Source organism: Dipodomys ordii, unplaced genomic scaffold, assembly GCF_000151885.1.
Source record: "Dipodomys ordii isolate 6190 unplaced genomic scaffold, Dord_2.0 Scaffold168, whole genome shotgun sequence".
NCBI classification, from domain to species: Eukaryota; Metazoa; Chordata; class Mammalia; order Rodentia; family Heteromyidae; genus Dipodomys; species Dipodomys ordii.
In genome coordinates, this window is record NW_012267384.1 from 2118328 (window position 1) to 2136792 (window position 18465).

General features: G+C 38.5%; 1 protein-coding gene across 1 annotated transcript in view; it reads left to right on the forward strand.

Moving 5' to 3' along the window:
- Positions 1-3930, forward strand: part of Gpr33 (G protein-coupled receptor 33) — a 13313-nt gene extending 9383 nt beyond the window's left edge. The window contains 4 exon segments of the mRNA XM_013033444.1: positions 2923-3120; positions 3123-3627; positions 3629-3802; positions 3804-3930. Of these exon segments, the coding sequence (XP_012888898.1) occupies positions 2923-3120; positions 3123-3627; positions 3629-3802; positions 3804-3930 (1004 nt within the window).
- Positions 3931-18465: the final 14535 nt, after the last annotated feature.

Here is an 18465-nt window from a genome sequence, read left to right on the forward strand (position 1 = left end):
CCGGAAGTGGTGCTGTAACTCAAGTGGTAGAGCGGTAACCTTGAGCTGAAGAGCTGAGGGACAGCGCCCAGGCCCAGAGTTCAGGCCCCATGACCGGACCCCCCCCCAAAAAAATAAAACCTATAGATGCACACATAAATACCAAATATAACAGAGTGAGAGATCTCATGTACACACACACACACACTACAAACAAATACATGTATATACCCAGAGAACTTCAAATATATATTCTATAAGAGACTATTTATCCATCTGCTTACATAAAAATATATTACAAAAAGCCAGGCACTGGTGGCTCACATCTATAATCATAGCTGCTTAGGAAGCTGAGATCTGATGATCACAGTTCAAAGCTAGCCTGGGCAGGAAAGACCTTGAGACTCTTATCTCCTATTAACCACCATAAAAAAAACAGAAATAGTTCTGTGACACAAAGTAGTAGAGCACTAGCCTTGAACAAAAGAGCTCAGAGAAAGTGCGCAGGCCCTGAGTTCAAACCCCATGACCGACAACATTTTGCAAATACACAGAGAAACCACAGATTTACACACACACACACACACACACACACACACACACACACACACACACATGGAAATTCTCCAGGGACTTTGTTTCTCTTTGCTACTCAGTTTCAAATGTCTACCCAATTTCACTATGTACCAACTCATTCATATCTGTCCTGCAGCTGCTGCCTTTTTAGCTCCATCTCACTCCATTCAAAATAAGGAACTCAAATTATTTTCCTTTGATTCCCTAGAACAACCATGAAACATGTAACAGGTAAAGGTTAATAGGAAGAAGGGACATGACACCATATCAAAGTACAACAAATGAATTAAAACTGAGTATAGTAGACCAGGTGGCTGAGATCTGAGGATCATGGTTCAAAGCCAACCTAGGCAGCAAAGTCTGTGAGACTCTTACCTTTACTAAAATTACAAAAGAAAAAAGAAAAAGAAAGCCAGAAGTAGCACTGTGGCTCAAGTAATAGAATGCCAGCCTTGAGGATAAAAACTCAGGGACCACACTCAGGCCCAGTGTTCAAGCCCCAGGACCAGCAAAAACAAAACAAAAAAAAACTAAACAAAAACAAAAAACTGAGTAATAACTATCTCCATTTTTGTGTCATTTCTGCTTCTCAGAATATCTCAATAAGTCTTTCTTTTCTTCAGGCTTTCTACCTTGCCTGCTGGATTGTTTTCCCTGGGCCTCCTCCACCAAAACCAACCTCATTTCTCCTCCTTCTTCCTCAAGATCCTAGAACCTTCACCCAGCTCTGTGGCTCACCACTGCCTATCCGCTCAACATCCTCTAGGCTTTCCTTTTTATTCCAAAACAAACTAGTAAGATACTTTCCTGTAGAGAGAACTACCTTTCAACTTCAGAGAAGAGATCTGAATTTTCCATAGAAGACAGAATCAACTTAAAGCAGTTGTGGTTTTAAGTAGCAATTATTCCCTTTCTCTTTATATTCTTAGAATGGTCTGCTTAGCAAAAGAAAAATGCACATCATTAGTAACTTCCATTACTTTATCCAATTTATCAAAAATCAATTTGTTGATATGACTGTTATAATAGCTATTTTCCAAAACATTCTCAGGTTTATAGTTTCAATACTATAGGAACCATTATCCAAGAAATTGGATGTTTTAGGTACTTTGATATTTAGATACTCTGTTTGTGGCTTATTACTGAAAATACTCCATATGAATTACTAATTTCCAAGAAATAATATAAAACAATAGTATGACTCCTCACCAGCTAGAATGCTGACAATATAGAAGATGTTGATGAGTAAAAGAGAGTTAACTCCTTTAGTCTTTGCTTTCTCCTGTGTTTAAAGATTTGCCACATAGACTTTCTGAGGAAGGAAAAAAAGAGTTTTTGTAGAAAGCTCCTGGCATATAATACATTTTGAATAATGTGAGTTCCTTGAATTCTCTTCCTTTTCTTTCTTCCCCAATTAAGAAAGAACTGATTATCTCCTACAATAAACTGTTGATAATTTTCAAAGTGCCTCACAATCCTGTAGTGGCCTATGGCTCCTATATGAGAATCATGTCTGAGTGTCTGTGCTAAGCATTAGAATATTAAATAATAGTATTTACAATATTAACTTAGAAGGGGAATCTAATTATAGCATCTCATGTGTAGCAATTGCTATTATTTTTGTTAGTGAAGTATTTTCATTAGCAATATTTTAACCATTAATATTTTAATCACATAAAGCTAATTATAAATTACCTTATTCAAGGAAGTGTGCACACTGAGTATGGTGGTACATCCCTGCAATCCCAGCACTCAGAAAGCTAAAGCCAAGTGATCACAAGTTTGAGACCAGTCTGGACTACATAACAAGACCATGTTTTATTTTTTAAAAAATGAGTGATAAGGGTCTGGAGGTGTGGAGATGTAGTTCCGTGATAGAATGCTTGCCCAAAATGCAAAAAGCCCTGGGTTTGATCCCAGCAGTGCATCAAAAAAGAGGGAGGTTGAATATGATTGAAATACTTTATATGAATACATAGAAATATAATGTTGAAGCCCTAATTAATTTATGTTAATAAAAATAATTTTAAAAGAAGGTTTAAACTTCTGGTTAATATTCAAATAGATGATTTTTTTACCAATCTAAGTTAATTATTCAACAATTGTCAAAATGTCTTTGTTTCCTTTCACATTTATTTTATTTCATCTATAATATTACTACTCTTCATGTTCAGGTTAATCTGATCTTAAATCTTCATACAACATAAAGTATAGATCTTAAAAAGATATTTGTTGTGTTATAGAAATACCATTTTGCTACTGTTAAAGTACTGTCACTTACTTATTACTATGCAAAGACTGCTATTTTAATTTCTACATTTAATCTTTTCTATTGCTTTGCTATTGATGCTATTGTTCCCCCCATAGATAATTATGGACTGACCACCTCTGTTGATAATCTGATCAATGTCTCTACTTCAATAAGAAACAGCACTTACAATTCAACCTCTGCTTCAAAATTAATCATTGCTCTCCCTTTATTCCTGTCATTTATAATCGATACCACCACCGATAACATATATCTGTGAGACCTAAAATTCAAGATGAAAAAGGCCATCAATACTTTTATTTTTTTCATTTTATTCTTTCATATTTTATTTCAACATTTATCCTACAATGTATGGCCACATCTTATCTCCAGGAAACTCACTAGAGCTTTGGAACTATTTTGTGCCAGCTCTTCAATGGTACTTTGTGGAGATTTTTGCCTCTGTTTTCTTCCTCAGCCATCAGTCTTGATCCATATCTTCTCACTGCTCACCCAGTACAATCCAAGCAGCAAAGAACCCTACACTTGGCTTCCAGCACTGTCTTAGGCATCTAGATTTCTTGCACTGTACTCAGCACACCCTATTTGGCTTTCCAGGAGACACATTATGACTATAAAAAACGGGTAACCTGCGAATAACTCTGCTGTGTCTACTCACTAGGACAGCAAGAGACGCAAACATGAAGGCAATAGATTCATGTAGCCTATTTCATCACTTGTTACCTGCTTGGCTTCCTTCTGCCTTTTCTTATCATCATCTTCTGTTACAAAAGAGTAGCCAGTAAGAGGAAGGAGAAGGGCCTGCAAACCCTTCCAAGTCATGATGATTGTCATTATCTCTTTCTTTGTGTTCTGGATGAGTTACTTTGTACACCAGGGCTTAATTCTCAGGAGGAACCAGTTGCTACTTTTATAGTTGACTACAATACTTAACATGTTGACTGTTTCTTTCAATACTGTCTTTCCTCCTACACTCTATTATTGGATAGAATCTCACAAAGGGTTTTGAAAAGTCCATTCTTGCTCTGCTTGAGTCAACATTCAGTGATGACTCTCCTGCAGAAAGGACACAGAACCTAACTTCAGAAGCGAAATTTAAATTCTGAATCCTTAAACAAATACAGATTCTTGTCTACCACTAGAGCTATCATCTCTGCTTTTGCATTCTACACTCCCTGTATTAGAGAACATCTAGGCTGTACTATAGTTAGATCTATGAGTATTAAAACCATACAAAGCAATAGGTTATGTTGCAAATGTGATTTTATACCACTTTTGTAATTGTGGTAAAATCTATGTAGCATAAAATTTGCCATATTCATACATGTAAGTGTGCATTTCATTGGTATTCACGTTGAACAAGTTGTGAAACCAGACTCACTGTTATTTCCCAAATTCTCATTACTATATATAAAGAGCTTTGTACTCATTAAATATTAACTATCATTCCTTAATTTTCCATTCCATCAACCCCAACCCCTAGTAACCTCCAGTCTGCCTTGTCTCCAAGATTTTCCTATTCTAGATTATATCCCCAAGTGAAATCATACAATATTTGTTCTTTTGCATCTAACTTATTACACTTAGCCTAAGGCTTACAAAGGTCATCTATGTAAACATGTCACATAATTTCACTCTATTTATGTCTAAACTATATTCTAGCATATATAGATAGTATACTTTTTTAATCCATTCATCTGCTAATGGACATAAGCTATTTCTATCTTTTGATTATTATGAATAAAAATTAATCAAACTTATAAACATTTGTGGCAATTATCTACTTTTGTTCATGAGTGTGTGTGTGTGTGTGTGTGTGTGTGCATGCACGTACACACGCATGCTATTTCTGGAACTTGAACTCAGGACCTAGGAGCTGTACCTGAGTTTCTTTTGCTCCAAGCTATTCTCTTGAGCCAGAGCTCCACTTCTGTGTTTTTTTGTTTGTTTAAGGGGTTTAGTTTATTGGAAATAAAAGTCTCACAGACTTTTCTTCCCAGGCTGGCTTTGAACCTTAATCCTCAGATCTTAGCCTTCTGAGTAGCTAAGATTATACATGTGAGCCATGGGTGCTTTACTCTTATTTTTATTTAGTTCAGGTATACACTTGAGAGGAACCACTGAGTCAAATGGTACTTATATGTTTTCCTTTTTGAGGAACCATCAAACTTTCAATTTGCATTACATCACATTCTTACCAGCAATGTGCAAAGGTTTCGATTTCTCCACATCTTCACCAACACTGGTTATTTTCCTTTTAAAAATTATCATAGATCAAAGTCATCTTAAGTGATCCTTAACCTTTAAGTAATTCTTAACCTTTAACTTTTGAAAGTAGGAACATCAGTTTCTAAATGTCAATAGTATCCATGGATTTGAGTTTTGTGTCTTAAAATTTTCTAGCACATAAACACCATACCTATTTATACTTGAATGGCTTAAGCATAAAGACATCCTAAATTTCTATTTTTAGTACTCACAAATTTAAGCTGTCTCCAAGCTATGGAACAAAGATAATTATAATGTTTAGGAATCTGCCTGTCATCATATATTCAATTTTATAACAGCAATATTAATTTGTCTTCCCTGGTTTTAAAGTTTTGCCTCAAGCTTTTTATAATTCAATAAAGTACCCAGGTTATATAGAATGACACACCTATTCCCTTTTGTATTTAGCGTGTTAGTCAGCTTTCAGTCCATGTAACAATATACTTAAGATAAATCAACTCTAAAAGGAGGAAAGATTTATTTTGCCACCTGGTTTCACAAGTTTCCATCCATGATTGGTTGGCTCCGTCACTTTTGGGTCTTCAATAAGGCAGAACATCATGGTGGGAGTATGTGACAAAGAAAATGGCTTGCTTCGTGGCAGGGGAGAAGCCATGAGAAAAAGAGGAAAGGAATGAGATCTCAATATCCTGTGTCCAGGACACACCCCAATCACCTAGCTTTATTCAAATAGGTCTTGCCTCTTAAAAGTTCCACCTCACCCCACCCCAATACTATGAAGACTTGGACCAAACATTTCAGATCCTAATTATAGAAGTTAGTAAATTCTAGTTCTCAATCAATAGATGCTAATCAATATATAGTTCTATCTATTCTGAATCAACTGAACTATCTAGTCAACTCAGTTGAAAAAGCCAGAAATGGTTAGGCAACAACACACACTTAAATCCCTAACTATGACACCTAACTTTACACAAGACATTCCATATGACAAGTATACATCTTACCCAGGCATCATCAAAACACATGAAGTTAATTACAAGGAGTTACAGAAAGGAAGGGAAATTGATCTTTGTAATTAATTTTTATGGAGAGACAGTAACAGTCATTTTATGCCATGGAAATCCTACTATTTTGACATGGTATCAGAATTTCCCTAAGCAACAGGGAAAGTCCTTGGACTATAACAACTCAGAAAAGAATAAAAAGCTTTGAGTGGATGGAAACTTTAATCATTGGCCCTTATTTTAATCTTTTAGAGTCTAAACAGTTTTCTCAGAAAGGGAGGGTTGAGAATGATGGCCAAGTTTTGAGAGTAGCTCTGCCATAAGGGGATGCTGTTTCTTCCCCAAACTTTCTAGGTTCTGACAAGCTCTCTGTGGTTTTATGATGCATGACTTGAGAAAGGTAATGGAGTGAGAGAAGGGGTGGCATTGTCCAAAACTGAATGTACTCTTTATCTCACTTGTGTAACTGTAACCCCTCTGTACATCACCTTTATAAAAACAATTTAAAATATTTTTTAAAAGAATATGCATATCGGGCTGGGAAGGTGGCTCAGTGGTAGAGCACTTGCCTTGCATGCCTGAGGCCCTGGGTTCGATTCCTCAGCACCACATTAGCAAAAAAAAAAAGCCGGAAGTGGCGCTGTGGCTCAAGTGGTAGAGTGCTAGCCTTGAGCTGAAGAGCTGAGGGACAGCGTCCAGGCCCAGAGTTCAGGCTCCACGACTGGACCCCCCCCCCCAAAAAAAAGAATATGCATAACATTATCCCAAAAAGAAATGTATTTGTGCCAGGTACTGGTGACTCACATCCTAGCTACTCAGGAGGCTAAGATATGAGGATCACAGTTTGTAGCCAGCTTGGGCAGGAAAGTCTATGAAACCCTTATCTCCAATTAATCACAGAAAAAAAAAAACAACAACAGAAATGGAGCTGTGGTTTAAGTGTTAGAGAGCTAGACTTGAACAAAAAAAGAAGCTCAGAGACAGTGCACAGGCCCCAAGTTCATGCCCAGGACTGGCAAAAGAAAAAGAAAACAGAGAGAGACACACACACAGAGACACAGAGAGAGATGGAGAGATGAGAGACAGACAGAGAAAGAACAAAGGAAAGGAAGAAAGAAAGAAAAGAAGGAAGGAAGGAAGGAAGCAAACAAGCAAGCAAGCAAGGAAGGAAGGAAGGAAACAAGGAAGGAAGGAAGGAAGCAAGGAAGGAGGGAAGGAAGGAAGAAGGAAGGAAGGAATGAAGGAAGCAAGGAAGGAAGGAAGAAGGAAGGAAGCAAGCAAGCAAGGAAGCAAGGAAGGAAGCCAGGAAGGAAGGAAGCAAGGAAGGAAATGTACTCATTATCTGACCTGTGTAACTGTAAGCCCTCTGTGCATCACCTTTATGATAACAATTTTTAAAAAATTAAAGAAAGGTAATGGATAAAACTTAGCATTCTTTGCAACAAGACATGCTTTGGAAACCTATCAGCTCCAGAAAAATGCTTTTTGTTGTCCTCTTCAGACCTATACAGTAAAACAAAAACTTGCACTGGGATGTGTGGATGTGTGGCATGTGAGGTGGTCTAGTTATATAACTCTCTTGTGTGCTTTGTTCCATCTATAGATTATAAACTCCTCTAGGACAGAAAGAAGTTATAGTATTTCTTCCTAAAATAGCATACACGGTTGATATCCAGTAAAGATACTTGATGGAAGTTGAATAAGGGTCATCATAATGTGTAAAGTACATATAAGATATTATCAAGAGTTTTGTTTTAAAAGAAGTCATTTTACAGTCTAGAAAATAGGATACAAATTTATGAAAATTCCTCTCAAATGCATTTTTAACCACCCATAAAACTCCATTTTACTTTTTAGAAAATTTACTTGTTCTAGTTGTGTGAATCTTGTCAACTTTCTCACAATTTTGAATTTCAGAACCCAAGAGGCTTATAAACAAAAAAATTAATGGCTTTGTTTTATAGAACTTGTGCATGGAGTGTTTCCTTGTGATGGGCCTATTAACATCCAATTATATAAACCTGCTTTGTTCTATTAGCATCAAACTGGCTCCAGAACACAAAGGTGGTTAGAGATGTGCTTCAATGCTAGTCCATGTTCTTCCCTCAAGAAATGGTTCTTGGTTTTAATGAGATGAGTAGGCTTCCCAGATGCTAATGTACATGGCAGAGGTTAATGTATAAAGTAAGACAGTGTGTAGAATTGAAAACTGACTGCATATCCCTGAGAAACCAGGAGAAAGAATGATTTACTAGTATAGTATGTGTACCTGGTGTTGGATCTGGGAATATAAATGTGAATGAGACAAAATCTCTCTTTCTTTCTATGGAGCTTAAAGTTAAGTGTCACTGTTCTTTTGGGGGGAAGGGGGGTGTTCCGGTCGGAGGGCCTGAAGTCTGGGCCTGGGCACTGTCCCTCAGCTCTTCAACTCAAGGATAGCGCTCTACCGCTTGAGCCATAGCGCCACTTCTGGCTTTTTTTTTTCTGGTTATGTGGTGCTGAGGAATCGAACTCAGGGCCTCATGCATGCAAGGCATGAGCCACCTTCCCAGCCCTGGTGTCACTGTTCTGAATTCAGCTCTACATTATAATAACCTGGAAAAGGTTTTAGCGTTTAGGTCTTATCCAAACCAATTAAAACCAAAATCTCTAGAGACCACATTGAGAAATCAGATTTCCCCCCGCAAGTTCTCAGAACAAAAATCTTATTTAGAAGAGAAGAGAAAAGAATACAATGGGATAACAGTACAAAGAAATAAATGCCATGATGGTGAGGGCCTAGTTTACAGGATCGAGGGCTTGCATAGCAAATTCCTGACTCTAAGTTTCAACCCTAGTGCTGGGGAAGAAGAAAGGGAAGAAGGGGAGCATGCTGGAATTTAAAAAGTTCCCCTCAAACAAGCCTTCACGTGTTAAAAAAAAAAAAAAAAACTTTCTAAGATGAAAGACCATCTGGTTGGAGTTCTGCAGAACAGTAGTCCACATATAAAGTAGGAAACATAGAGGAAATAAAATGTGTAAAAACCTGAGGAGGAAAACAGCACTACCCAAACTTCAGTATGCAAATGACTTGCCTAACGATCTTGTTAAAATGCTGGTTCTGATTCAGTAAGTCTGGGATAGAGCTCGATTCTGCATTTTTAATAGGATCTCAAGGGATCTCATAGCCTCTGTCCCAGCTCAGCAAAAAAGTATAATTGGAACATAGGTGTGAGAAGCAGGCTTGTGAAACTGACTTGGAAAGGGCAACCAGGCCCTTGATTCTAACAGTCTGTGCAAGAGTCTGGACTTGATCCTAGACTTTGTCCTGAGGGCCTTAGGGAGCCATTGAAGAGTCTTAGGCCAAGAGTGATGGAATTCCATTTGCATTTTAAAATTCTATGACTGCTAAAGCGGAAAAAGATCAAACTTGAAAGGGTAGGGTTGAGCAGTAGCTTAGTGATGGAATGTACTTAAGAGGTGCAAGGTCTTGGGTTCAAGCCCCAGCCCTAAAGAATCCTATAAATTCTGTTGATTGAGGGACAGAGGGAGAGGAGTAAATTGAGGATGATTCCTGCATCAAAGAGTGCTCTTTGTTGCAAACAGTAGAATTTTATTCCTCCTGTGTTAGCCAAAAACTGATTTACTAAGAGATTAAATAGTTTACAGGCTTACAGAAATAGCTAAACAAGGTGTGGTGGCAGACCCTTCTAATCCCAGCATTCTGGAGGTTGAGGCAGGAGGATCATAAATTCAAGGCCAGGCTGGATTACATAATGAGTTCCAAGCCAACTTGGGCTACTAATTTTTGTTATTGTTGTTTTAAACTAAAATCCAATAACTGGAAAAATAATCAAGGCTAATTTCCCCAGGAAAAAAAAAACATACAAAACGTGCCATAGAACTATTCAATGAGGAAGTTGTCAGGAGTATTTCCTATTTCCAAAAATGATACCAACTGCTGTTGTTGCTGCCACCAAGTTCAGCAACTTGGTTTTACTGCAGCTGCTACCAGTATCATTCTTCTCTCAGGCCTTGAGCCCACAAGTACCTGAAAGCTCTGCCAACAAGCTGTAAGCCTCACACAGAGCCTGCTTATTCACATTGCTCACATCCAAATTTACTTTTGCCCAAGTATAGCTGATTGTCATACCTATATCATAACTACAAAAGAGACAGGGAATTTGAGTTTCTGATTTCAACATGAGTAAGAAGAGATTACTCATAATGTGGGCATTTCCCTAAATGTAAAAGCTATTCTAAAGATGATGAATCAAATAGGAAAAATGTGTACATTCCTGTCTAGAAGACAGATGGTGGTGCCATTTTTGGAAATAAGAGACAGCAATGAAAGAAAGGGAGAAGAGAGAGGAGGAGGAATAGAAAGGGGAGGGGAAGATGGACAGATGAACAGATGAAAGAAGAGGGAAGGAAAAAGAGCAAGAGACAGCATCTGTGTAAACATAATGGACATATGAAGTTTCAGATTCTTTTTTTTTTTTTTGCGGAGGGGCGGGGCAGGGGGTGAAGGCGTTGAGAGGTTGGTCATGGAGCTTGAACTCTGGGCCTGGGTGCTGCCCCTGAGTTCTTCAGCTCAAGGCTAACACTCTACCACTTGAGCCACAGTGCCACTTCCGGTTTTATTTATGGTGGTTAATTGGAGATCAGAGTCTCATGGACTTTAATAGGCTTTAAACTGCGATCCTCAGCTCTTAGCCTCCTGAGTAGCTAGGATTATAGGCATGAGCCACCAGCGCCCGGCTAAATTTCAGATTCTTGAGGAAATTCAAAGAATTCCCAACCTGATGTCCTGTTGCATATTGGTTAGCTAGGACTGCCTTAGCAATCTAACATAATTCTGGAGGCCTATGGTCCATAATCAAGGTTCTGACCGAGTTAGGTTTCTGGTGAGGCCTTTTCCTGGCTAGTAGTACAATGCCTTCTCCCTACATGCTGACAGAACCTGATCTCTTCTTTATACTGGGCTTGGGGGGAGGGGGTAAGGATAATGAATTCAGTCTTGGACATATGAAGTTTCAGATTCTTGAGGGAATTCCAAGGGGGCTATCCAATAGGTATTTTGTATGTGAGGATTGTGTTAGTTTTCCATGCTTTTACAAAAAAGAGAAAAGCCAGGTGTCAGTGGTTCAAGCCTGTAATCCTACCTACTCAGGAGGCTGAGAGCTGAGGATCTCAGTTCAAAGCCAGCCTGGGCAGGAACATCCGTGAGACTCTTATCTCCAATTGACCACCAAAAAACCAGAAGTGGCATTATGGCTCAAGTGGTACAGCACTAGCCTTGAGCTGCAGAGGTCAGGGACAACACCCAGGCCCAGGACTCAAGCTCCACAACCAATCAAAAAGACAGACAGACAGACAGACAAAGATTATAAAGAGGAAAGGTTTATTTTGACTCAAAGTTTTGGAGATTCCAGTCTATAGTTGGTTGGTCCTATTGTTTTGGGGCCTAGAGCAAGGCAGCACATAATGGCAAGAATATGCACAGGATGAAACTGTCCACCTCAAGAGAACTGAGAAGCAAAGACAGAAGAGAGGGGCTGGGGTCCTAATAACCCCAATGCCTGGGCTGGGAAGGTGGTTCAGTGGTAGAACACTTGCCTTGCATGCCTGAGGCCCTGGGTTCAATTCCCCAGCACCACATAAGCAAAAAGAAAAAAGCCGGAAGTGGCGCTGTGGCTCAAATGGTAGAGCGCTAGCTTTGTGCTGAAGAGCTGAGGGACAGCGATCAGGCCCAGAGTTCAGGCCCCGTGACCGGAACCAAAAAACAAACAAACAAACAAAAAATAACCCCAATGCCTGGACTGCCTCCTTCTTAAAAGTTCTGCCACCTCCTCATATTACCACAAGCTGGGGACCAAGCCTATAACACAGGGGCTTCGGGGTACATTTACCCCAACCATAGCAGGAACTAAACTTTAAGAAATAAACTTGCACCTTACACACCTATAGATCCCTTACTTATACTTGCAAGTATCATCTCTCAATGAGGCCTTTCTGAAAATGTTACCTTTACACTGTTGTCTCTCTTCATAATGCTTATACTCCCCAATATTATCTAAGTTAATTGTTTATTTTTGCATTCTCTGTCATTCCCACTTTATATAATTATGTGTGTGTATATGGGTCAGTGAGGGACTTGGGGGTTTTAAAAGTTTGTGGATTTTGAGACCCAGTGTCACTATGTAGCTCACACTTCACCCAAAGTTGTGATTCTCCTACCTCAACTTCCTGAATACTGGAATTACAAGTATGTGCCACTATGCCCAGTTAGATTTTTGAGTTTGTTCACAGCACTATACACACTGCTTAGAACCATATTTAGCATACCATAGACACCTAATAGCCATGGATAAAGTGAACTAATTCATTAATTGGATTCTACTTAATGAATTACAGTAAGCAACCAATGTCAAAACTGGGTACTAACATTTAGAAGCAAGTAGAAGGAAGAAACTTCAGAAGGAATATTTAGAACTTAGATTAGGAAAGCCAAGTCTTCTAACACAAAAGACATCTCAAAACATAGAGTGTGAATATTGGTTATGGAAGATGTCTGAAATATGTCCATTGGATGTAGTCTCTAAAGCTTACAGCATGATTGCTTTGAGGAGACAAACAAATTACATAGTGCTGAGGAGTGACAGAGGTGAGACTTCAGACACTTTCAGCATAGCAACTCTTTAGAGAATTAAGAAACAATCTCCCTCCTCCTTCCCACAAAAAAAGTAACTCACACATTCTACCAATTAGAGATTAATTTGTGTTAAAGGATTGCTATTAAAATGCAAATATGCCGTTTAAGAAGGGTGAATTTCATTCATAGGAAGATGGGAATTACTTTAATCAGCTGCACACCTAGCAGCGTACAGCTAAACACAGTGCTAAGAATATTAGAATTTTGACTGTGGTCTTGAGGAAGGAAGAACTGATGTTGGAGGTCAAGCATGGAGTAAAGTTCAGAGACTCTGAAAGCAGCATAATTCAGGTCTAGAGAAGTGCTGTAAAAGATAAAAGCCAACAAGTTTGGCTCCAGTAGTAGAACTCAAGGTCTTCAAATGCAGTCCCCAGTGTAGAGAGGAAGTGAGGGGAAGGAAAAGGAAAAAGAAATCTATTCTGATGAGAATTTTAACTGCTAAGAAAAAACAAAAACTGTACAGAGGTGATGTGAAACTGAAAATACATTTTGTGGCAAGTTTGCAAGAGGTATTTCCCCCTATTAGAGGAAGCCACTTACATTTAGTTTTTCAGGTGTTTCAGGGAATGGCTTCTCTTCTGAGTCCTCTCCTTCTCTCTATTTGGAGGCCAAAAGGAGGACTGGCAAGAATACTGTGGTAAGGAGTTTTTCTAATGCTCCTATTGTTTTCCCTGTCTTTTCACTAAATTCTGAACTTCTTAAGGGAAATAGCAACATCTCATTCCTCATTTATTTTGAATGCCTAGCTCATGGTGTCTGGCATGATGAATGAATGTTTATTAAAAATTGCACAAATGCATGAATGCAGTCATTAATTCTGAAACAGGAATTTTCTGTTTCTGGGATCTTTGCACTTTAATACAAGCATATGAAGGATCTATATTTCTTTTTTCTGCACTTACCAAAGAGTAACAGCCAGTTACATTCCACTGGAGACAATTGTACATTTTTACAGATGGGATTACTTTGCAGTTAGATATTAACTTCTGCTTCTACAGAGTTATAAGACAGACTGGTCAAAGACAAAGCAATTCTGTGTAACCTGTAGGGCCAAGTACTATCCAGGGGCTCCAACATTCCATTAAAAGGATATCCAGAATCTCTGTTGTCCAATTCACAATCTTTCATAATAGTTTTCTAGAAAGGATACAGATGCCCAATATTATAAAAACAGGCTAGCCTGATTTAGAAAAAGGGACAATGGACATTTACAAATGTTCAAAAGGTCTTGTAATGTTTTTCTAAGTTATCACAACACCATCAATAGAAAAATAACCCAAATATCAAGACAATTTATCAGCCTACTCTAGAGAAACCTTACAGTCTGGCAAAGATATATATCATTGCCTTAGAGTTACCTAGGTAACACTAGCAAACAGATGTCGTATTAAGAATTAAAAAGGCAAGTTAAACAAAAGAACAATGTCAATTTACAAACTAAATTTTGTCCCTCCCTGTTTTACAACATATTCATGTGAAAGATTCAGCTATTAAGAAAGAAGTACCACCTTCTGTACATCACTTTAACAATAAAATAAAAATAAAAAATAAATTAAAAAGAAGGAAGTATCATAGATAGGTAGATGCATGCATACATACATAGAGTAAATGCTTCCTCTTTGTGCATGAATATATATGTACACGTGTGTACATGTGTGCATATGTGCAACAATAATGGTACTTGAACTCAGCCTAGCCACTGTCCCTTGGTTTTTTTGCTCAAAGCTGGCACTCAACCACCTAAGCCATACCTCCACTTCTGGCTTTTTAGTGGATAATTAGAAATGAGAGTCTCACAGACTTTCCTGTCCAGGCTGGTTTTGACTCCTGATCCTCAGATCTCAGCCTCCTGAGTAACTAGGATTACTGGCACACAATAAGGGCACCCAGCTGTTTGTTTCCTCTTCTTCAAAACTTTAATATATGTGACAAGTGTGTAGAAGTCCAAATTCACATGGACCTTTTATACCTGAGTTTCAGATGTCCTGGACTGAATGTCTTCTGGCCACTCAAATGGGCATCCTTCAAAGTGAAATGTGCATGGACCAACTCATATTATGCCAGACATTCTCTGTGATATTGATGTAATGCAATAAAAACAGAAAGTTATCTTTACTTTTTATAAATACAGTTTTTCAGCATTATTTGCTTGACCTCAATAGATAATTGTCATAAATTCTTAAACTATTCTTTAGACATGCCATCCAAAATTTAATTGGTTCATGAAATGATCCATTATAATTAGAGAACTGGGTTAGGAGTGATGGGTATATTTTGCAACTAAGTAAGTCTGTGTTATGTAAGATAAACACTGACATTTTCCTCTGGCCATGGAAAGATACCAGGAACAGTTGCCACCCTGGATAGTCTTCAAATGTCCTTTCCAATCCCACTTATCACCTTTCTGCATCCTATTTGTGTCCCCAGAGGCTGTTCTTTCTGTACTGAATTAACTCTTGCTCACTTCCTTTCAGCTGGGCTCAGTGAGTAGGAGAAGTGGCAGGAAATCAGAAAGGAGGAGAAGGAACACAGGCTACAATTTGGCAAGGGCTGCATTTTTCTATGGGAAAGCCACAGGTCCTGTCAAGTATCTTTCCTCCATCTATAGCTCTCTCTTCCTCTTACCTCTTCAGTAACTGCTTCCTGCAGTTGTTAGCCCGTTAGCCTTATCCCCTATTGGCTTACCTTAACTTTTACATACTTGTTTAATGGCTCCATCATTCAACTCTCTTGAGCCACCTCTTTAAAATGTGCCATCTGTTTCCTATCAAGACAGCTGCTTTGACATTTTCCCAAGCCAAAGTTATTTCTGCCATTATATGCAATTTTAGGATCTTGGTTTTTCATTTTTATGCTATAGTGGACATAGAATTACTTCTTCAGGAATCTTTGAATCCACCTTCATATGTGTAAAATGACAGCCTGGGTACTGTCCCTGAGCCATTTTTACTCAGAGCTCTGCTTCCAGCATTTTTGGTGGTTAATTGGAGACAAGAGCCTTGCAGACTTTCCTGGCTGGGCTGGCTTAAAACCATTATTGTCAAATCTCAGCCTCCTGACTAGCTAGAATTACAAGTGAGAGCTACCAGAACTTGGCTAGAAAATGATTTCTTATATAATTAAAAGACAAAAAGTTATTTCTTGTTTTTTTTTATTAGAGTTTCATGGACTTTCCCCTCTCTGGCTGGCTTTGAATTGTGATCCTCAAATCTCAGCCTTCTGAGTAGCTAGGATTACAAGCATGAGCCACCAGTACCCAGCTAAAAGGCAAAGATTTCTTACAGTTCAGTAAACTACTGTCTTCATAAAAAAATTTAATAAGTTGCTTTTTCTTTACTTCAGACTCAAGTAAATTGTACAACTTGACCTACCTCAACATTACATATGATGAGCACAACTTACACATAGATGAAAACTTTGCTAAATTTCCCTCAATTGTGACTTCTCAACATATTTTTTCTTTGCTCCTAATGCTTTGTTTTTGTTCACATTTTATTATCTTGTTACTTGTATTTCTGTTTCCTTAGATTCTTTCTGATGAGCTGTTTTATAAAACACAGTACTTTATTTCCTACTCACTACTGCCCTCTGCAGGTGAGAGGAAAAAATAAGACAAAACCTATCACATCACTTAAAGCTATGTTCAGATTCTCAGTCAACAGGAAAGTTTAAAGTAATTGTTAGTATTTGAGAAGCTAAACATTAATGAGAAAACTCATCTGCTCACAGAAATGGTTTGCCAAAGCATCAAAGCTCCCTCCCGGTAGAAAGATCTCTGAGAACTAACTATATTCCGTTTTCGACAGAACTCCATATCTTCTACACTCATATGCAAATGGACTCAAAAATCCTAACTTATCATAGATCATAGCCAGGGTCTCTATTTCAAAGATCTTACCAGACTTTTAAATTTTGGATCTAGCTGGGAAGAATAATAGAGATTCAATAGTTATAGTGACCTAAAGATACAGACATTAAGCAATTCAGCTTGTATGCTGTGCAGATAAATGTCAGCAAAAGTTGGAAACTCTTTAATGCAGCATCCAAGATAATGTGATATTTTTCCTTTTCTTTTTACTAGAAGTGTAAGACAGGCTGAAATATAACCAGACAAGCAGCTTCAATTTTTTAGTACAAAAGACCACTGATTATGCATGGATTATTTTCTTCAGTCACACTACTTTGTATGGGTAGCCATACTGTCAGTGATGTCATCTTTTAAAACAAGAGTCCCGAATGTATAGGGATATTGTGCCAACTGAGCTCAAATCAATGACCTGGGTAATGCAATCAGGGTCACACTATTATTTCTCATCTTAACTCTCCAAGACTGTAGAAAAATAAATGCTAATCTGATGCATGCTCAAGGAGTGCACTGCATGTACTGTGTGGGAAAGAAAATCAAGTCCTTATTTACTTTTATTTACATTCAGCTTGGACTTAGAGAAAATGCATCACAGAATTTAATAACATTGTGTGCATCAAAACATGTTATTTTAGGTTTATATTAGTACCAGGTTAAGAACTGTATTAACAATCACACTTTCTTGTATAAGCAAATTCATACCAAAGGTATTTTCTGAAGAATTAATCTCAAAATGTGTTTTCAGAAAGCATTTTAAGATCTTTCTGTATCTGTGAAATCAGAAAGGTTTGTAGCATTCCTGATAAGGGAGGTAGTGCTGTTTTATTGATTGGGCAAGAAATTTTTTCAAAGATTTATAGCTTCCAATTTCATCTCTACTTGCTTTAAAATTTGATTGATTCATTCTAGTTATTTATCTTCATAATGAGCATTCGGTGGATTTAAATCAAGCAAATAAATTTGTTCAAAATCTGTAAGGGGGCTTTCTGAGGTGAAAAAAAATGTTTCTTCATAGATATACAGGAGGAGTGGGGGTATCAGCCAGGTGACAAAGAAATTGCCTAGTATATCCTTTTTCTTTTAGTGCCTGTGGTACTGGAGGATCTAGGTTCAAAGTTTGAATCCGTATAAAAGTCCATGAAAGTCCATCTCCAATTAACCAATAAAATGCCAGACTGAGCCCGGCGCTGGTGGCTCACACCTGTCATCCTAGCTACTCAGGGGGCTGAGATCTGAAGATCTTGGTTCAGAACCAGCCCAGGGCAGGAAAGTCCATGAGACTCGTATCTCCAAAGAACCACCAGAAAACCGGAAGTGGTGCTGTGGCTCAAGTGGTAGAGCGCTAGCCTTGAGCTGAAGAGCTGAGGGACAGCGCCCAGGCCCAGAGTTCAAGCCCCACGACTGACCAAAAAAAAAAAAAAAAAAAAAGCCAGACTGTTACAAAATCCACATGCCAGAAAAGACAGGGGGTCTTTTACTGCTACTTCTTGCATGGGAAGCAAGAAATGTTTCTCCTATTTTTTCTTCTTATTTCTCTAAATTATCCTGTTTTACTAAAGTAAATCTTTGCTAAAACTTCGGGGGAGGGGGGGGGTGACAGAAGAAAGACATCCAAAAGTCTCTTGGCTCACAAACGTACCCTGACGGCCTTCTTCAGCGTTGGGCCGACTGGCCCATTGGCTTCACCTACCTTTATCATTGACAGCCTTTGAAGGCACATCCGGGACTCCAAGAGTGCCAAGCAGCACATCCGTCGTCCTGGGGCGGAGCCACTGGCGGTAGGAGCGGCTTCCGCTACGCCCCGCCCCTCCCTTGCCCTTCCTGCCTCCGTGCAGGGGGCGGAGCC